General features: G+C 38.5%; 1 protein-coding gene across 2 annotated transcripts in view; it reads left to right on the forward strand.

Moving 5' to 3' along the window:
- The window catches only part of LOC139943758 (uncharacterized), a 31,008-nt gene that overhangs the window by 1,838 nt on the left and 7,117 nt on the right, over window positions 1–22,053 (forward strand). Inside the window, exons 2-12 of one of the 2 annotated variants that reach the window (XM_071940541.1) lie at window positions 1,418–1,621; window positions 2,886–2,976; window positions 3,478–3,511; window positions 14,277–14,318; window positions 15,272–15,360; window positions 15,888–16,011; window positions 17,422–17,570; window positions 18,544–18,716; window positions 19,689–19,792; window positions 19,934–20,119; window positions 20,607–21,847. In XM_071940541.1, coding sequence (XP_071796642.1) covers window positions 1,456–1,621; window positions 2,886–2,976; window positions 3,478–3,511; window positions 14,277–14,318; window positions 15,272–15,360; window positions 15,888–16,011; window positions 17,422–17,570; window positions 18,544–18,716; window positions 19,689–19,792; window positions 19,934–20,119; window positions 20,607–21,847 — 2,399 coding nt within the window. In that variant the 5' untranslated portion in view covers window positions 1,418–1,455. The remainder of the gene's footprint in view (window positions 1–1,417; window positions 1,622–2,885; window positions 2,977–3,477; window positions 3,512–14,276; window positions 14,319–15,271; window positions 15,361–15,887; window positions 16,012–17,421; window positions 17,571–18,543; window positions 18,717–19,688; window positions 19,793–19,933; window positions 20,120–20,606; window positions 21,848–22,053) is intronic. The other variant, XM_071940542.1, reaches the window with a different exon arrangement.

Below are 22,053 nucleotides of genomic sequence, written 5' to 3' on the forward strand. Positions count from 1 at the left end.
AAGTGTCTTGTAAGAAGGTACGCAGTGTCCAAGGTACGAAGTGTCCAAAGTCACCACGAAGTGTCCAGGGTACGAAGTGGCAAAGGGATGAAGTGTCCTGACACGAATAAAATGAGATATTTCTTTTTGTAAAAATAAAAATTAGTGAACAAGTGATGGCAGGATAAAGAATTTGTTTCCAATTGTAAGTTTTGTAATAAAAATATCCAGTGAGAAAACCCTAAGTGAGTAAAAAAAATCCCTTTTTTTTTTTTTTCTTCTTTTTTTTTTTCTTTTTTTATTGTTAAATCCTAAGATAAAATTAACAGTTTGAAATCAAAGTGAGACGTAAGGAATTTTGTGAACGAACTTAATTTTTCTCCTCTTGGTGTAAACTTGAAAATACTTGTTGTGAAGATTTGGACCGGGAAGATCACAAAAATACATAAATATTGAACCATATAATGCCCAGATTGCAAAAGTAGGGCTTTTAAAAAATTAAAACCCCCCATCACACCTGTAAGCCACTTTGCCCTTGTAATTTTGAAGGACACTTAAAAAAAATTGAAAAAGACAAAAAGGTTATGGAGGCAACTTTTGGGGTTGAAATTACAAACAAATCCTTGTATAGCAGAGCAAAATGCTATCAGTTGCTTCTCAACAATCACAACTTTGCCACAAATTTGTTCTCATTCAGTGTGCACAAAACATGTTCAGTCTTTGCTATGCAAAAGTGCTGGATGAATTCTCACAGTCTGTTTGCTGCTGCCTTCCCACAAGTAAAGTCTTAGAAAAACATGTATAATGTGCAACGAGTCTGTGTCTAGACTTTATTTAAGCATCCATTATCTTTTAGATTAGAATCGCAATTTTGTTCTTAGATTTGCAGTCCTTTTATGGTGCAAAAATGGGGAGTAAAAATGGTGGAAATATATTGTACGGGCCATCACAGGCGCATGAAACTCAATGATGGCAATGAATGTCTTGTTCGTAGTGAAATTCCATCCCTGCACCCAAGTTAAAAACAATAAGGAGCAAGTTTGAGTGAGGCACTATAGTCGACCATTGGTTTATTTTGCCTGGTACCCAGGATGTATTGAATGCATAGGTAACCAGGCAAAATCAACCAATAGTACCTCACTCGAACTTGCTCAAGGTAAATTCAAGACCATTTTGCAAAAGGGAACTTCCATCGGAAAATTATAAAGTCTATAGGGAACTGTTGAAGGGGTTCTAATACAAGGGCATTGGGTGCCATATTCCAGGCCTGTTGAACTTGTTTCAATTCAGTATACTTAATCCCAACTTCCAAAATGTGGGTCCAGAATGACCCATAGTTTTGAAAACTTCCTAGGAGAACCCTGGTATTTGACAACTGAATGAGATGAGAATTGCATTTAGGAGTAATGCATGGATTTTTTAAATGATTAATTCACAGGGAGAACATCGAGCCTCAGCAGCACGAATTAGTGAAAGATGTCGTCTGTTCACTACAAGTTCAAGAGTAGCATCGAGTATGACACGGTCACGTTTGATGGGCTGAGCATTTCTCTGGCGGATCTCAAGAAGGCTATATGTGCCCAGAAGAAAATAACCAGGGCAGAGTTTGACCTTCAGATCACAAACGCTCAGAATAGAGAAGGTAAAAATACAGATTTACTTTTATCGTGGGAAAAGTCATCTTTCTTTCCTGGCTTTCACACCATTGTAACCAAGCCAGATGGCCGGAGTTTGTTTTGCAAGCTGAGAGAACTTTTCCTGTGAACAATTTTTGAAATGTTTTGCATCACATGTAAGCCTGTGCCCGACTGATCATTAAGTTACACGCTGTTTATACTTTTACGACTCTGGATAAAATAAATTCACTTGAAGGTGCAGCAAAACGCTAACCACATTTCTGGCACACAGTACACACAATGCATGACCCTGTGCGACATGCACATGTACATTTTCACTTTACATGCTTGTAGTCTTTACAGTTTTGAAATTTACCATAGCCCTTTGTAAATTTCTACTAGAGCATTTCAAGGGCACCAAGGCAATGACAAGGGGCAACGGAGGCAATCGCCTCTGTTGCCTTCAGTGAAGTATCAGGCCTGTGTATACCATTCTGTATTGTCCCGCCAGTGTTCAAGATCTTCGACATTTATTATCATGTGTCTTCGGGCCCGCAGCTTCATCGCCGTCGGCTAATTCTTGCTCAAACTGATAGGGTTCCAACCCCCAAATTTCCTCAGATTCCACTTCAGAGTCATCTTCATCGAATGGAGATGATTAACAGTACAACTGTTCACAGCTTGCATTTAATACTTCTTCATTATCAAGTTCGCTTTCAGACCTTGTTGGCTTTATTTTTTTACTGTGGCTGTGTGTTGATGTTGTGTGTGTGCATGATGTGTGGTGCGTGATCGTCACATGTACACCATGTACTACAAGGCTTATATGCGGCGCAGTAAACAGTCGTTTGGTTATCTACCACGTCCAGTGACATCACCTTTCCAGCCTTTCTCAAAATGCACCCGACGGCTTTTGTTTGAGTTTCGGCTGCGCGCAAGCAGACCCGAAGCACTTTTTCATAAAATTTTTTCGGGAACATAAAAATTTTTACATGACTAAATTTTGGTTATTTCTACTTATAAATATACATTGTTTAAAATGGTGAAAGTTTTTGGTACCATTTTGTATGGTCTTTAAGAATTTTTAGGGTACAGCTTCTTAAAACAAAAAATATCTGTATTTGCTCGGCAAACTTTTTCTTGGATTAAACCAACTTTTACGCTAGAAGTATTTTTAAAAACTTCCCACTGACACCTTGTTGATTTCAAAGAATCCTTATTTCTGAGTAATAATTTTGGAATTGAAAAACACTTCATGATTTTCCAATGTGTTCTTTTTTCCAATTACAGAGTATATCAGTAATGATGACTTGATCCCAAAGAATGCCTCAGTAGTGGTAGTGCGAGTGCCCATCGGTGGACTGCGGGCCAACATCACAGCGTAAGTTACAATATTTTCTTTCAACTTTTCTCCATTTCTGCTTAGAAATAAGAAACAAATTTTGCATCTCTTGTTTTTTGAGTAAGCATGCTCTCATTACTTACAAAAAGATGAGAACTTCAGTCTTTAAAACTTTTGAAGTCATAAAAACATTCGCAAAAAGGCGCACTTGTTTGAGTTAACCAATTTTATCAAAGCTGGAACGTATTTGAGCAATAAAGTTATCAATGAAGAACTTGCATAGGGACTAACTAGGCATAGACTGAATAGACCCCTTACATAACTTGAAATGCTACAGAGAGGCTGAATCGTTATCATCCAAAGATTTGCCTCCTCTGACCTCAGTGAGGGCAATTTTTGTGAGTGTGTCGTCATATGCAAAGGGGTAAATTACAAGACAGCGTTATAGGATGAGGGTTGCCACTGCCTAGTTTTGGATGATGATGTCTTTCAAATATCTCTGAATTAAATTCTAAATAAATGTTTGTGTTTTCTTGGCAGGGAGCCTACGAGGACCGACGGCCAGCAGAAACCAGTACGTATTAGTCGTGATGACGCTCACTTTCCCTTCTCATTGTCTAAGTGTTATTATGTTGCCCCCAAGAAAACAAGTAGGTATCCGTTGCTATATCTCACTTAAAGGTAGGCCTGCTCTGTAACATATTCACTTTAATATAATCTTACTTTTCCCAGACCCCCTACCCCAAACATAAATATATATATAAATAAATAAATTTATTAAAATTGCTTTATTATTTTTTTGCCAAAAGACTGCTTGGAGTCGTACAGTGAAACTGAATTTGTTTCTGATTGTACTAATATTTATTTCAAATGGTGTTTTCTTTTTTTACGCCAAATTTTCTCCTGTATACATACTATTATTTTACAACATGATTATTAGAGAAGTGTTTCTGTTGCTATTTTTGTACAATTTTAGATTGAAGAAAGGATTTGTTTTGTTTTTTTTTTTTTTTTTTACTGTGTTTTTTATATGCCTTCTGACATTGCTTACTGTGCCATTGTGTGCATAATTGGCTGAAACAGTCGTGGTATTTAACAACTGAGGCTATTTAAGTCTGGGTTTTTTAGTAATTTTATAAATTACTTAAAACTTGACAGCCTGTGTAACAAACTTTGTGTCAGTTTGGACACCAGGAGTAGTAGCTCATATTGAGCTTTAAAAAGAAGTATTTGAAAAATACCTAATTTAAATACATTTGTACAAAACTGTTGTCAAGTTGTTATTTCTATGCAATGTTGTTGACACAGACTTTTAAGAAATAATTATTAATGGCAAGTTTTATATTAAAACTTGTGAATAGTTCGTATTTTATGACAATCATACAGTACATTTTTACATGGTTTCTCAATCGTAATCTTACATCTATGGCATTTTCTGGTAAATACATCAAAACTGGTGGTAAGGGCAAATGTGGAAGAAACCCATTATTGCTGTTTTAAAATGAGTATGCTTTAAACTGTTATGATCAAAGTAAGCTACAATATAAAGACCCACCTTGGTCTGCACCACAAAAAAAGTTACGAAATTGGCTTTGAAATCTCTTCAAATTTTTTTAAAAGTTCTTTTTACATTTTGAAAGATTTTATTTATATATTTTTGTAAATAATGAGTTACATATACTCGCTCCTCTTTTGCACTAATGTAACAAACGTCAGGTTTTTTATTATGAAAATGTCCATGAAAGAATTGCATTTAGAAAGTGCTCTCATTCTGATTAAGCATGATACAAACACGGAGAGTTTATTTTTATTTTCTTTGGTGGTGGGATAAGTGGTGGTGGACATCCATTATTTGTTGCACGTGGAACAAAATATAGTACTGAATAACAATATTGTACAATTTATGCAGATGTAACGGTTAGTTTATGATGGTAATATGCTTTTGTGTCGAGCTGTACTTGATTGAAATAATGTTAACAATTGCCCACTATATCTTGTTAAAAAATACACACAAGTTCACATTTCTGCTTTATTTCCCTATTCCCTGACCTGAGTTGCATAGTTGCAGATGAGTATGTCCTGTTCTTTTTATACAATAATTAATATGGCCATGTTCAATGCATCGTGAGTTTTTAAGTTCAGTCATGTGAACAATAAAAGTATAAGCAGTACATTATTTTGTTTCCAATTATTTGTCAACATTTTAGGGTTTTTTTTTATGGGGAAAGATTTGCTTGATTCTTTAGAAACTGATAGGTTTTTCGGACTAAAGTTTGTTATTTAAAAGATTTGCTTTAAAGTTAAGACAAGGTGCTACATTGTTACTTCATTGGATGTTAAGAATGCTTGAAAATAAATACGACATGTAGTTAAGGCTGCATGTTTTTATCGGTGTTAACTTGCATGCTCATGAAACGGAGACGACCACTGCGTGTTAACCGGAATGTACCATCATACTAGTTACATCACACTCGGACGGAATCCTGCAATTGTTTTACTTGAATCGCGAGAATCTAAATCTTTATCGATGGAATTGCTCTGTTCTGAATACGAAGTGTGCATTTTTGTCACCAATGAACAATTTTGAACTCTGTGGCTTCTTCAAAACAACATCATTTGATATGGATGGATGGATGCAGATATCATCATAATCGGCAGATTTCTTCATAATTGCGTTCCACGAAGCTATACACGTACGTTCGGCCAAGGTATATATCTAATAGTCATGTTATTTTATTGTTAGCCCATTTCATTTGCACAGAACCTTGAAATGTTTTATCTAAAACAATTGCATTTGACTTTATATTTAGCTAAAATTTTGGGTCGAGAGTTATGCATTGCGTGCACACACACATGCACGTTCCCATTGTTTTACATTATTAACATTTCATAGTCTTTACTTTCATACTTGTAGGCACAATTGTATGCTGTATCACAGATTCCAGCCACAAATAGTCTATTTTATAATTTATTTTGGGTGGTAACTTATCTCTGCTAAAGCCCTTTTCACACTACTGAAGTTAAATTCCTCAGGAAATTTTCGACCATGTTTACTTCACATTAAATGTAATTCACATATGGCCAATGGGGGAAATGAACACTTGGAATGCTACCACAGAGTTATCTTGCGTAACTCTACTGCCAAGCAGAGCTACAACACCGGCCATATCCCAGCTCCCAATCAATGTTGGCATGCATCGCATGGCCTGTACTCCAGCTGGGTTTAACAACATCGAATAGACCACCATATTTGATGAACTGTGCATGCGTGAAGAGCTACCATTGGCTTAGAGTCACGCGCTTATTAATACATCAAAGATGGCGGTCGATGACGCGTATTGCCCCTATCTATAGACCCCTTGCAATACCCGCAGCGCACTCACATGTACCTATCCTGTGTGTCATTTTGGGTGTCAAAATCGTATACATGTACAAACATGCACAAAAGACAGTTGACGCCCAAAATTATGCGTATTGTTCGGAGGTGCATTCTGTGTTGTGTAAGAAATCAATAGCTCCCCCTTGCATAACGTGAAATGCGAGAAGTCATGTGCAGGTTTTTACGCACAGAGAACAGCTATTGTCCAATGATCTGCCTCCTTTTTGAGAGTGACGGCATATGCAATGGGTCTATGGGGGAGGGTATGTCTATTGCTGCATGGCCCAGGGACTGTAGCTGTTTCCTTGAAAATGGCTATTTCCGGCAACCTACCAGGGTAGCAATTCAAATGTGAAAAGGTCATCTGAGTTTCCCAGGGTATTTGTGAAGTGTGAAAGTGGCTGTAGAAAGGTATACTGTGCTAGATGGCTTTAAGAAATGTGGCCTTATAGTAATAATATGTATGCTTGCTGGCCTTTCAGTGTTGAACAACATGGACCTTTAGAAGCAACTAGAAATACTAAATGTGACCCCACTGTGAAAATGAGTCAGATGTTGATAAATAGACATGCATGACTGGAAAGAACACACCAGCAGCATTTATTTGGTATATTATGTCTAAGCTTTGGGGTGTACGCGTTGCTGAGTTACTCCCATTTTATATTAGCCAGTATATCATTTTTTGTTAAAAACGAATCACAAGTAAAGTGATGTTTTAAACTACCGTTTCGCACAAAAGGATACAAATTAGATTAAAGTATATGTATATGATCACAAAATTGTTGTATTCATAGCTTTATTCAGGCATGTAACTCGTCCGCGGATTTCCGCGATTAAAACAAAATGATTGGTGCTAAAATAATACAATGCCTGGCAACATAATAATAATTATAAACAACATAATAAACCTCAACATTTTCTAGGGTACCATTGTGGGTCTTGTGTCCCATGGGGTTTCGGCTGCCGATCACACTTGCGTTGTGCCTTCGAAAAATTTTCCTCTTTTGTCCATTACTCAATAATGCATTGGGTGACATCTGACTCGTTTTCACAGAGTGGGTCACAAACAGTAATTTTGCAGGTAAACCATGTACAATGTCTCTTTTGAGGGGAGTGTTGGCTCTGAAAAGAGCCGGTGTGGTCCCAAGAACCAACAATCCCTCAGAAGAGATGTTATACATGGTTATAACATGCAAGTTTACAATTTAGTATTTCTGGTTTCTTCTTATTCTTCACTCCATGCAAAGCTACAAATGCATTCAACATGGACCCAGGTTATTACCATTGATGTCCTTGATTTCGCAGTAACTAGTTTAGAGACTACTCTTGCCTAGTATGAAGCTGTTAATGTAAAGTTAATTAACTTACATGTGTACTGGACCTATTGCAGGCCTGATACTTCTTAGAGGCAACACAGTCGATGCGTTGGTGCTCTGAAATGCTCCAGTATAAATTTTAGAGGCAGTGGACACTATTGGTAATTGTCAAAGACAAGTCTTCTCACTTGGTATATCTCAACATATGCATAAAATAACCAACCTGTGAAAATTTGAGCTCAATTGGTCATCGAAGTTGCGTGATAATAATGAAAGGAAAAAAACACCCTTGTCACACGAAGTTGTGTGCTTTCAGATGCTTGGTTTCGAGACGTCAAATTCTAGACTTGAGGTCTCGAAATCAAATTCGTTGAAAATTACTTGTTTCTCGAAAACTACGTCACTTCAGAGGGAGCCGTTTCATCACAAGGTTTTGTACCACCAACCTCTCCCCATTACTCGTTACCATGTAAGGTTTGATGCTGATAATTATTTTGAGTAATTACCAATAGTGTCCACTGCCTTTAAGGGGCGCATTTACAAAAGCAAAACTGCCTATAAGTAGGAGTATCATGCAAAACATTGTTATTAATGACTAATTATGAATCTTGCGTATTTCTCTTGCCTTTGTACATCCCAAATGCAATAACATTTTTTGAGTGATAATGCCCTCTTGTGATAAAATTATGGGTCAAACATGCACGGTTGACGACTTTTGTTGAGTTCATAAAAATATTCTACATGTACTATAGTGACACTTTAATAATACATAAAATGGATGGTAACATGAACTACCTTTGCACTGAAAGAGTTAAAATAGCATTTGTTGCCCCAAAATATGTAAATGTGTGTGTTTATTGACCCTTGAAATCCATGGTTTTCAGTCCGCATCTTGTTAATATGGTAGTATTTGGTCTGGAAGGTTTGACAAGGTTATACTATGGTAGCAATTGGTCTGGAAGGTTTGACAAGGTTAATATTGCTTGAATAAGGATATCAATTTTCACTTTGATTTGTTTAATCAGGATGAATTGAACAATTTATTTTGTGTTGTTTTGTTTGTTTGGTTTTGTTTTTAATTTCATCGATTTAACTTTAACTAAGGGCAAAGTAAATGTACATGTACTCAAACTTCTGTGTTTTGTGATGCACAAAATTATTGAGTCAATGTGACTTTTCCAAAAACAATTTAATCAAGGGAAGGTTTATCCTTGGTGACTGCTTGTTTAAAGTAAAAGTGTTTAAATCTGTGGGCTGCATGACCTATGTCCATTTTACTTGAATCTTCTCTTATATCTTTTTTACCAATTTGTTAACTATTGTATGAGTTGTATACACCCCATGGTAACCTAACTGTTATCAGTTTTTTGAATCCACTAAAATAATCTAGAGTTCTGTTATTCATTTTTACATACATAACTGCTGGAGTTAATGAAACTCTGAAATTTGAATGTGATGGATTTGGACGTTCTTAAGCAAATACAGAAATGACTTTGTTGCAGGGAGGCTGTTATAAACACTCTTATTATTGTCCTGCACTTTTCTGTATCACAAAGAGCAATATAAATTCCTGGGTTTAATTTATTCACTGTGTCAGTTCTGTGAAGTTTACTTTTAAAATATGTATGTAAGGAAGTCGTACTTAATATGGTGTAATTCTTGCATCAAAGATAAAGATCAATGTGATAACAGTTTTTGCACTGCGTTGATTTGAGTTAAGCAAGTCTGTTGTTGTCATTGATTGTTTTATATATTATACAAGATTGAGATATTTACAACTTCTAGCCCTTACACCAACGTCACATCCGGCTACAGTCTTTAGACATCCTTGCCATTGTGGGAATCAGCTCGTAATTTGGAAACGGCTTAATGCCTCAAATGCGCACTATGCTGTATGCAAACTTTGCTGTACATGGCACAGGGACTTTGACTCCCAAGATGACTCCCAAAATGGCGCAACTAAGGTTGTTGTGATGATGACGTCAGGTGACTTGGGTCAATAGACGCATACAAAATACTTACTCATAAACACTTTCAGTTCTGCTTGTCACTACTTTGCTGGCTTTGTTGTGCACAAACAACAAAACATATGTTTTGTTTTCAAGTTTTGGATTCATTTTATTGATGTAGAAGATCTTACTTGATTATTGTGAGTATTTGTAATGAAAGTTTGAAAAATGAGAAATAAATTGCAGGAGGAAAATACTGGATTCTCCTGAATATATTGTGCATTTTTTTTGTGATCCTCTTTTACCGATGTACAGAAAATGTTTTTCGCCCAGACCTTCAGAAAGAAAAACTGTTCAGAAAGAAAAGTCTTTTTGAACTACTCTTGGGTTAAGTTTTTCTGTTTTTAATCCACAAACTCAGGTAATGACAATTGGGACCTGAAACTAAAGATTGAATCATTTTTCTCTGGGGCAGCAAGATTTAACTGTCAATATGATCCTTGTTACATGTACCTGTGCATGTAACATTCCTTTCGAGACCGCAGTAATTTGTTGTAACTCCCAAAATAATTTTGATTTTTAAACTGCACTGGAATTTATTGTTCTTGTTTGAAAAGGTATTAGATGCGAAGACTACGAATCGCAAAACCCTGGCCATAAGCCGCTGCTGTTGTGGTATAATTGAATCTCCGCCTTCCCTTCCCTTGTGCCAAATACAGTGATAAACAATGGTGGCAGCCTATCTATTTCTCCCAATACTTGTTTGTATATAGAAATGACAACAGTCTGGAATAGGATTTGCACAATAACCCCTAGAAAAGGGAGATTTTATGCATGTTCCAGTACCCTTTGTCCCTTTTTATATTGGGAAAACTAACGTTGAAAGCTGAGTGTATGCACTGTGCCTGCTACACAAAGGAATATCGTTCCAGAATTCCGAGTGTAGACAAAAGACGTTTTACCTGACCTGAATAGTTGAGCTGCATGCTAGTTCTCTGGTCGTAAGTGGTGAAGTCAGTTGCTAGAACAGGTACTTTTGGCTACAAATCTTTGACCTGGTACCTCTTACATGTAGCTGCCTTAGATGCAAGTTTACTATCCTGCAGCACTATTGACTTAAAATTGCCAGGCTAGTGTCTGAATCTATCCTTGATCACATTCAAACCAAATGCAATTCTGATTACTACCACAAATATGTCAGTACATGCACATGTACTAGTGATTCAAAAGAAGTTCCCTTAATTCCTTGTTCTTTCCTTTCTAACATCTGAAATCCCTGAACCCATCCCTTTATTGTCAACCCTTATTTCTGCTATCTACTTTATTTTTTACTGTCAATCAAGATGACACTTGCAAGGCCAAATGATTATTGATCATAATCAAACGGCTTTCGCATAATTGACACTTAAAGTATAGTGAGATGGCTTGATGGATCATGGCACACAAACCTCATTCCAAGGCTTGATCGATCTCACCGCGCCATTTTTCCAAACATGACTTGCCCGCTCATAATCCCTGGAAGTCATTAAATGAAATGTGCTAGAATTTGCTCAGACCTGTGGCCGATCAACTCTACGCGCACGCTCAATTCTGGTATCGTCATGTCCAACTGTATGCAGTTTAGGGTGACCATGTAAAAACGTGATTCAATTGAAATGGAATTGGTCAAAATCCTTGCATTTCAACATGCGCGTCATACAAGCGCTCGAATGTTTTTAGCAAGGTTGCTCGCAAGCAGTCACCCTTGTTCAGAGCCAATCAGTGTTGATTCACGTACATCCTTCCAGGGCTTAGTGAAGAGACGCTGCCCATGGTAGCAAGGCTGGGAAGTATTGTTCTGAAATATGCAGTGAAATTAGTTAATTTGCCTGTTGATGGAATACGGAGCTTGCAGACATTCAATTTGATGAGTTGGAGTATCCTGATGTGTGATGGTTCGATTGTATTTTGGTGGTTGTTCAATGTTTGATGGTTTCTGACATCAAAATGAATGCAAAACGGTTGTGGAGAGCAATTCAGCTGGCCTTTTCTTATTGATTCTGGATTTGATTCTTGAAGCATGAATCTTGGAATGATGGGGTGTGTCACTTGTTGCAAGTTTCTTGATGGAGAAGATATTTTGTGTTTTAGGCAACTTTTTCGTTGACGACCTGCAGTGCCATCAAGATTGACTCTGGCAAACAATGTCTTTTGAATTTGAGGGCAGCACATTGGTGCAGATGGATGAGGGCAGGAGATCTGTGAATTTCTATGGCTTGGAATTTGGACCACAGTGGCTTGAGAGATGAACTCAGTATTGGACTTCGAAATAGGCTTTTTTCATAGGTGCAAAATTCATACCTGGATAAAACTTTTTCGTGTCTTGAAACAATTCGTGTCTTATGGTTTTGGGATCTCTTTTTTGAAACCTAACATGAGGTTCAGTTGAAGAAACGGAGCAGCTCAGGCCTAGTGTCGTGTCTAAGGACAGAAGTGCCGCAGCCAAGAACACAAAGAGCCTCAACAAAGAAAATAAATATTTTATACGCGTGAAATTTTCCTGAGCAGATGTGTCAGACAACATATGGAAGAGCAAGAACCTGAGAGTGTGGATCGATTCACGCTAACATTGTTCAGAAATTTGTTGTACTTCAGAACCTTTTGTGAGACCATTTAAATTTGATAATGTGTGTAGAAAGTTCTTTATCATTTTAATCAAAATTTAATTTGTGATGAAATTTAGTTTGAGTTTCAGGTTATCCGTACTCTGCTTTTTTGAGGGAATTTTTTTATTTTAAATTTAATAGAATTTTCAAACATTGATTAGCCTATCTGAATGGCCCCTATTACGTCATTGAATTTTAAAATACGATTTCAGCGATGTGTACTCGGATAAAACTTACGAGCATCTCAATTCAAGGGTATTTTTAAACTTACTAGAAAACGTGTCAGTTATCTTAAACTAGATCTTTCTGCAGATAGTGCAAATGCCAGAAGTTTTAAAAATAGCTAAATACTTAACACTAACAAATCTTGGATTTAAAAAAAAGATGTAGTTCGGGTTGCGGTAAAACCAGAAAACAATGACTGCAAATAGAGTTAAGGTTCTACTAACCAAAAATTTGTGGTGTAAAAATTGAACACCTCAAAGTGTCCATAGGCAAAAGGAAGAAAAATTGTATGGAACCTTGACAATAATTGTAAACTACTGCAAAAAATAAATCCATAACCATGTTTATGTTGTTTTTACCATACGAATGTAGTACTTAATTGTATTGTAAGCTCCTTTTGATGAAACAAAGAAGTCTTAACTTTTAAGATTATTTACAGGTAGCTTGTAAGTGGAGCAGTGGGCCGCAGAATTCAGCTGAGCACACATTAACAAGACACTGTAGAGATTGTCATATATTCACGTCACTGTTCAAGAGTTGCAAGATGCCACTGTATTGTATTTCCTCAGACATTTAAACACAGATAAAATTTCTTATTAGGTTTTGGTTTCGCAACTTTCACCAGTTCAAGCCAGTGCATTTATTTCTTTTGGTGAATGCCACTAATGTGTCGCGGATTGCACCACATTACCTTGTAATGTAAAACCGATACAAGGTGCTGTATAAATGGTTCTCATAATTCAAACATAGTTATGCATAATTGTTCTAAAAATAATGAGCGCTTAGAGATGGCCATCGGGTGTTACAAAGCGCTGTATTCGAGCTTAGTACTATCATTGTCATTAAAAGACGCCCAAAGCTAACAACCCAGTTTTTCAACATGAAATTCCATTTCGCAATTTGGGAATTGGTGCGCTGCCTTTTTTAAAAGCCACAAGATAGTCTGTTTTTCATTACTGAATATTTCTAGCAATCATGAAACCATTAGACTCTGTACTGATGGCAGCAGAGTTTAATACCATTTAGCAGAATAATGGAAAACCATAGTGTTTCTAAACATTTGTTTGAAATGCAGTTCCCAGTATTAGAGCACTTGAAACACAAATGTAACATCAGTAATTGTCAAAGACCAGTACCCACACTAGAGATGACCTTACATTACACATGAACAACTTACTACTAACCTTTGATAGTCAATCTTTGAAGTAACAAGGAAAAAGCATGACAAAACCTTAGATATTTTCACAGATTACAAACATTCAGTTTTGGACTTGCAAGATCAAAACTATTTGTTTTACTAACTTCTCAAAACCTACCCGCATTTCAAGCAAAAATATTTCTAAGGTAGTTTCCCACTATGATCAACTGTATACCAAGGACTTGTGTGCAAATTTGTATGAACATTCATATTTGTACTCTTACCAATGTTATGTACACCCTTGAAGTAATACGGTTAACAAACCATGACGATGACATCATCAGTACAGTGGTATTAGTTTATACATGTTATATGGGTATAAATAGTAGACTCTAAAATGGTAACTAGTAGCAGACACCTTGCATGCCTTCATCATTGAAGATATATTGTTCACTTTAATTAGTACGTATTACGCTATTAATATTATGCTAGCAAAGTCGATGCTACTAGTTACCATTAAGAGTCGACCAGAGCAAACTTTTTCCTGTTATAATTTTTTTAATTTAGTTAGTTCTAACAATCTTTCTCCCAACCAATTTGAAATAAAATAATTCCCCCTTGTTTTTCTGGTGTGTTTTATCTTTGCAAAACCATGTATCTCTCTCAATTTGAACTCACTTTGTGCAGGGTGAAGATGCTACTAGATTGACGGTTGACCAACTCAAGAAGGTAGACATTATTTTTATAGAATGTTTTTATTATTATTTATTGACACCAAGTTTTATTTCTTGAGCCTGTAAGCAATGCTTTGAACTTAATGTATTCCGTGTTTAAAATTATTAAGCGCAAAAACCCTAAGGAGTCACTGAGTCAATGTTCCTTTCAGCTCCAAGCTTAAATTGTTAACACAATATTTTGTTGCTATGCATTTTTAATTTTTATGAGTAATTCTATGATCGTAAAATGGAGTGTGGAGCGTGGATGCTAAAAGAAAAAATAGCCAAATGCATAATCTTTGGGCCTTTCATAAAAAAAAAACTTCTTAGATGACCCACTATTTATCGCTTGCCATGCTGAAGTATTTGCACACTCACATAACATAACTAAAACTGCGCAATCATGTACTCTGAAACACAATGCTAGATGGCACTATTTGTTCATGTCCTACGTAATTCGAAACGTTCCAGCATGGCAGACCTCCTGCATTGCCATAGAAATGTAACATCAGTGAGTAGGGTCTATTGAGCCCTAGCATTGCGTAACAAGCCTACGAACAATGCACATCCACTGTTTGCAATCTCTTGTGAGTCAATTCCTTTGTGTATGTTTTGACTCAAAAAAATGGCGGACAAGATAGGGGTGTGTAAAGGCTTGGGCCCAATTTCATCAAGCCTGTATAAAGCACAAAATCTTGCTTAGCACAGAAAAGAAATGCTTAACAGAAACAGATTTACATCCAAAATTACATGAAGTTTACATTGTTGTGACAGGTACCCCACTCATTTTTGCTTGGCGAAGAAATTTGTCATGCAGTACTTTCTGCTTAACAGCTTTATGAGATTGGGTCGTTAAGTGAAAAATGCTTATAAGCAATTTTATTAAATCCATACAGACTGCACTATATGTAAATGTAATGTGATGACTAAATTAAGAGACTTCAAATGATTTGTTTTACTCACCAGACTCATGATATTGCCAATGCTAACGCCTCTGAAGCTGACAAAATCCAGGCTGCCCTATACCAGTCTTATCATGACTACGACCCTTCAAAGTAAGTAGGAGACAGGGAACAAGACTTTGGCGATAATATTCAAAATTAATTTTCTTAAACCCAGATACAAATTTAACATCAATTAAAAATATTCTACCAATACTGTAGCTAGTCAAAATTCATGGGGAGTAAGCTTTGGAGTTTGAATGGATTTTGATAATGCAACCAATGCTGGTCCTGATATTTTTTGTTTGTATAATAGGCGTTAGTTTTACATCAGGATAAAGAATATAGTTTTTCATTTTCCCTTACACCAATGTGTATTCAGCACTGTAATCTGGAGTTCTGTGAAAACAATCCACAGGCAAATGACTTTGGTGGTAAGACATCTGCTATAGCGATGCAAAGGTGGTGGGTTCGAATCCCACCCAAGTGATTGCCTCTGTAAAAAAAAAGTTTTACAGAACTTGCAAAAGAACTGAATGCGGCGTGCTCAATACACTTTGGTGGATGGGTAAAAACAAATTATATAACTTTGTAAAGTGCTTAATTTTCAATGCTATCTTTCACATTTTATATTTCCACAGATTTGAGCGATATGGTAGATATGGTGGTGGAGGTAATATCCGTCCCAGCCAGAACTACACATGTAATCGATGTCGTAAGCCAGGTCACTTCATCCGGGACTGTCCAGTCAGAGGGCCACCATCGGTAAGATTGTCTCAAAAGTTATGCTGAATTATATATATATTTGGCTTGCGGTAACACCATGTGTGTATCTACTTGCCAGGTAAAGTTTGTTCTTAAACAACTGTCTTTCTTTATTCTACTACTGCGGATGTTCGGGAGACCTCAGTTCTGAAAAGAACTGTCTTGCTTTTTAACTACCACCCGGGCGGAAGGTATAGAAAATTGGCTGGGACTAGGACTTTAGCTTATATAAGATCGTAATTAACTGCACTACCATGGAGTGTGTCTTGAATTATTCTGAATTGTATCAAATTTTACAATTTTTTTTTAATGTTTCTTTATTGCTGGTTAAGTTTATTATTTGCCTGATGGGAGGGGGTGGGGCTTTTTTTGCATTTTTACTCATTCTGCGTCCCTGCTTTTAGTTTTTGTCTTAATGTTCTTAATGTCTTTATAGATTTATTGTAAATAATTATAGATTTTTAATAGATGGCCATTGATATTGGAATTGAAGGCCTTCGGGCTACAGTTTTTAGGTAAACTTTTTTAATTCCAGGCATATGTCCTTGGCTTTTGTTTTGTTCTGTATATGTTTGTACTTTGTATGTGTTTTTATGCCGAATAAATAATAATAATAATAATAAATCTTATGTATCATTTGAAACTTTTTTGGATTGAACAAAGAAAGACGGACTTGATTGGGACTTGGAACTTGTGACCTCCAGATTAAAGTGTCAGAGCTCTTCCAAATTGTGATATCTAGCCCTATTATTGGCAGCCTCCCTATACATTTTGTTAAGCTCAGTTGGCAGAGCTCAAAATGGAACTCAAAATCAAATGTGAAGTGTTTGCTGGACACCATTTTAGCAAGCAACTCTTTTTATGAAACAATAATGAACATTGCTTTCAATGAGTCGAAAAACTTTTGCTTGCTGAAATGGCGCTCATGAGTATATCACGTTCAAACAATAGATAGAGCTCCAGTTCCCCATCTTGAGCCATTGTATAGCTCTATCATCTTTGTAGTAGACTGCCCTACCACAATATAAAACCTCAAAACAAATTAATCAACCTGTCACTTTTGCCTGAACGTGATGTTAAAGCAGTAATTATTAGTAGATGGAAATTTGCATCCGGGATTACACAAAAATTAAATAGATTAATTTTGGTTTTACCCATATACACTGATGTGTGTTAGCACAGAATACTCCGTACTTTCCCGAGCTCTGTGAAAAGAAATCACAAGCATATTACTCGGATGGTATTCAAACCCACGACCTTTGCAATTCTACAGCAGTGTTTCACAAACTAGACCATCGAGATTGCCTGATAGCTAGAGGCAGTTCGAATCCAATATTTTAGCAGCGGGAAAATTTTAATTAAAATCTTTTTTCTTTTTTTTCTTTTTTTTTAAACTAATTATTTGTATAGGAACCTGGACGTCCAGCTTACTCCAACCCACGCTTCCCCAGAGTCAGCACAGGAATCCCAAGAGAGTTTATGCAAACTGTTCAGGACCCCTCCACCAAAGGAGCCAAGCTCACAAGCTCGGGTCACTATGCCGTGCCCAAAATAGACTAGTAAGTTGCTTAACTTGCTGCCTCTGATTTAGTGGCTGTTGCTTATAAACATGCATTGTATCATAAGTTGCCCCTAGAAATAGCAAACAGAACTAGAAGTAGCCACGGTCGCACATTCATGTCCTCATGCTTCTTTATTAGTCCGATGACTCATGGAAGGTCGGTAAAATCATTTCACGCTAAAGAGTGTACAAGGTTTCACGAAAAAGTTCTGCTTGCTCAACAATATTTTTGTAGTTGGTCAGGACCTACGACAAAATTGTTCAATGTTTGTGAACATTTTGTAAGGAATAATTGGGAATAACTGTTCTTTTACAAGGAAAGCAGTTCGATTTAATTCGCAAACTTTGAGAAATGATGGGGTTTTTTTTGTGGTTTTTTTGGGGTGGGGGGGGGGGGACACGTGTTGTGTGATAAGGGGTACTATCGTCATGATTATGGCAGTCCTGTGGCTTAACATGGACTTATTAACACTAACCCAGTTACTGCACAGGCGCGCATGCTTGCTGAATATCGCAGAGGACGCCCTCATTCTGTTGCGGGTGACCGTGCGCACATGCGGTTACTGGTTTCAAGTTCATGACTCCATGTTCAGCCTCAGGCCTGCAATGATCATGCAAAGAGTGTCCCCTTCCCACTCCCAAAATTTTCCACTCCCAAAGTTTTCCAATCATGATTGCAAATCTGAAATCGGTAGATATATTAAAAACTCCATTTGAGCACTTAGAGACTTTCCTCTGGAGGTGTTAGGGGCTATCAGGCCTGATATTTCACGGAGGCAATTGTTGCCATGCCCCCTGGTCATCATTGCCATGGTGTCCTTGGAATGCTCCAGTAGAAATTTACAATTTCCTCAAGGGTGCTCTTACCGAGGAGAAAATGCCTTGGTGCTCTTGCCCTTTCAAAAAATGAATCATAGAGGCCTGGGCTATACAAGTATTGTTGTTATCATCCATCTTCTTTGAATCCACAGCAACGCCTACCAGACCATCAAGAAGGAGAAACATCCTTTCTTGAAGAGCAACTCCCCAGAGCATGAGGAGGAAAAGGTTGAAATCCCCGAGCAGTTATTGTGTCCTCTATGCAGTAATCTCATGACTGACTCAGTGCTGATTCCATGCTGTGGAGAAAGCTTCTGTGATGAATGTAAGTTGAGAAGTCTTCAAGGGGGATGGTGTACTATAGACCTTAATCTTGGTGCAGCCATCTTGAAATTTCCCCATTGGATATCAATGTACCCATTCGGAGGCTGGAAGAACAAAATAGTCTGGTTCCTATTTGCATAATGATTATTAGCATTCATTAATGTTATTTGATACAAGGAATGTGACTACGCTGGAGACAGCAAAAACTAAAAACAAAAGAAAAGAAAACAGAATTGAAAATCTGAGACATACGATAAGTTTTGAAAAGAGATTGGAATTTTGTGGTACAAAGACAAGATCTAAGATTAAATGATAGAGAGTTCCAGATGCGTGAAGAAAAATACCTGTCACCCCAGGAGTGTCGAGACCTGGGTTCAATGAGGAGAAGTATGGAACTTGATTGAAGAATCCTTGTATATTTCAAGGAACACACTATAAAATGATCAGGGGCCAACTTCATGGCTGTGGTTACCACTGAATTGTACGCTTACAATCAGTACTTTTGGCTTGCATGGTGAGCGCCAAATTTCTGCGCTAGCTGTGTCGGGGGATTATGCCTAGTAATGTGGAGTATGCAAACACGCAAGCAAAAATTCTCTGCTAACCAGTGACATATACTTGATGTATACGCTGAATTCCCTGCTTGCCTAATCACTGATTAGTTGCTTATGGTATGCAGAGCCATAAAAAAAACTGGTTCCTAGTATAACCAGGCTTTGCGCTTGAAGCTTGGTTAGTGTACTCATCCAGCGCTTGCACACTTGGGACGCCCTCCGGGTGTGTTAAGCGCTATATAAAAACGGGTTATTATTATTAATATTATTATTATTAGTATTATTATTATTAAGTGGAGAATGGTGATTGTAAGTTCAGAATGTGGCGGTAAGGAAAGCCATGAAATTGGGCCGAAATGTCTGACCACCAGACCACTGAGATGGTGTTTTAACCTGTATCCATTCTTTGATGACTTAAGGTATCAGGAACTATCTGCTGGAGACTGACGACCATGAATGTCCGACCTGCAAAGAGACTGATGTGTCACCAAACTCCCTCATCCCCAACAAAGCTCTCAGACAGGTGAGATATTTATATCATCATTGCTGGTGTGAATAGGTTAACTTTTGAAAGCTGGAATATAAAGTAATATAAATATGATAAATCTGAGAAATAAGGCACAAATTATATTTTGTATGTACGTTTTGTTTCCACCCTGCACAGAATGCCATGGATTTCCAAAACGAGACGGGTTTCGTCAAGAAGATTGTTCAGAAACCTCGACGTCGTCCAGTGAAGCCTGTGTCCCCGCCACCGCCCCCTCCCCCTCCCCCACGTACCCAGCCAAAGCCTGCACCTGTGTCATCAGTGTCCACAGTTGTGACAAACTCCAAGCCGGATGTAGACCAGGTAAGCTATTTCAAGGGAAATATTTGTGGAAGTGTTGTGGCGCGTTATAAATAGGGTTATTATTATTATTTCTATTAAAATTTTAGACTCTTGATTCTAATAATTTAAAATAGTAGCAGTGGCTTTTTATAGAGCGCACATATCTGTCACTCAGTGACGCTCAAAACATACAGTTTTTCCTGCAGGTTATGTGGGACTATGTTTGAATTATGAGATATACTCATTTAACATAGCACCGTGTAAAGGTTTACAAGGTGTTGTGGTGCAATAACCAGCCAATTAAACCAAATAAGCCCCTGGAAAAGACTGTTTAAGAATGTCTTTTTTAGCCATTGACACTTTCTCTTTTACTCATGTGGTACAAAAGTGTTCTTGTGGCATGCACTGCAGTTTTTGCCTCCAAGTTGCCCTTAAAAGTTGTCTCGTGTGACAATGTCTTTAGAAATGAAAACTAAATCTGTACCTTGTGCTTATTTTTCTTTGACAGCCCAAGCAACAAGTACCTGTACTTGAGAGAAGACCATACACACCAAGATTGAGTGCGCCAAGAATGAATGGCCCAAGACCTCAGTCGGACTACCAACCTAGACACAGCATGAACAATCAGCCAAGACATCCAATGGATGGTCATGGCGGTGGTCCAAGATACCCCAGCCCCAGATACCAAGGTCCACCATCTAATCATCAAGGCCCAAGGCCCAGCTATGATAACAGGCCACCTCCTGGACACCATGGTGGACCCCCTCCAAACATGGGACCACATGGTCCCCCTCCACCTTCACACCAAGGACCCCCTCACCAAGGCCCTCCGCAGCAAGGACCCCCGCATCAAGGACCTCCGCACCAAGGACCCCCACATCAAGGACCTCGACACCAAGGTCCTCGGCACCAAGGCCCTCCACACCAAGGCCCACCTCATCAAGGCCCTCCCCATCAAGGACCTCCATCAGGTCCCCCACACCAAGGCCCTCCACATCCAGGCCCCCCACACCAAGGGCCTCCACACCAAGGCCCACCCAATCAGGGCCCACCTCGTCAGGGCCCACCTCATCAAGGCCCGCCTCATCAAGGCCCCCCACATCAAGGTCCCCCTCATCAAGGTCCCCCACACCAAGGTCCCCCACACCAAGGCCCCCCTCCTAGAGGGCCCCATCCAAGAGGCCCTCATCCAAGAGGCCCATCACAACAGCAGCCACGATTCCAAGGACCTCCACAGCAAGGTCCCCCACATGGTCCATTACCTCGAGGCCCGCCGCCCCCAAGACCTCCTTATACTCACCAGCACCCTCCTTTCCAAGGAACCCCTGGGCCAGGTCTCCCACCACCTCGCCCCCAAGGCCCTCCACAGCGTCACCCTGGTCCCCCACCACAACATGGAGGCCCACCACCACCTCAAGGTCCCTCATCGGCATCGCAACCAAACTACCAGGGACCGCCTCAACCCTTGCCTCCGCCTCACCAACAAGGGCCGCCACCATCGCACCAGGGACCACCAAACCAGGGACCACCACCTGGTGCACCGCCTCCAAACATGCCTCCTGCTACTGCAACAGGACCTGTACCACCCATGGTTCCTGGTCCACATCCACTACAAGGTTCTCCAATCATTGAAGGGATTCCACCTCCTGACCTTGCACTACCTCCGACTGTACCTCCTTTTGTACCAGCTGGACCTGGAACTAGGCCCCTGACGGAGCAGGAATTCTATGAGGAGAAAATGAGACTTAAGTAAGTAGAACTTACAAACAACCAGGGCCCGATTTCATAGAGTTGCTGTTAAAGCAGACAAAGTAGCTAAGCATAACAAAATCCTGCTTACCAGAATACGTTTACCAGCCAAAAATACCCTTTGACATGCACCATTTCTGACTGGTTTCCTGCTAGTTTTTGTGAAGCACATAAGTTGTAAGCAAAATTTTCTGCTTAAGCATGAA

Source organism: Asterias amurensis, chromosome 11, assembly GCF_032118995.1.
Source record: "Asterias amurensis chromosome 11, ASM3211899v1".
NCBI classification, from domain to species: Eukaryota; Metazoa; Echinodermata; class Asteroidea; order Forcipulatida; family Asteriidae; genus Asterias; species Asterias amurensis.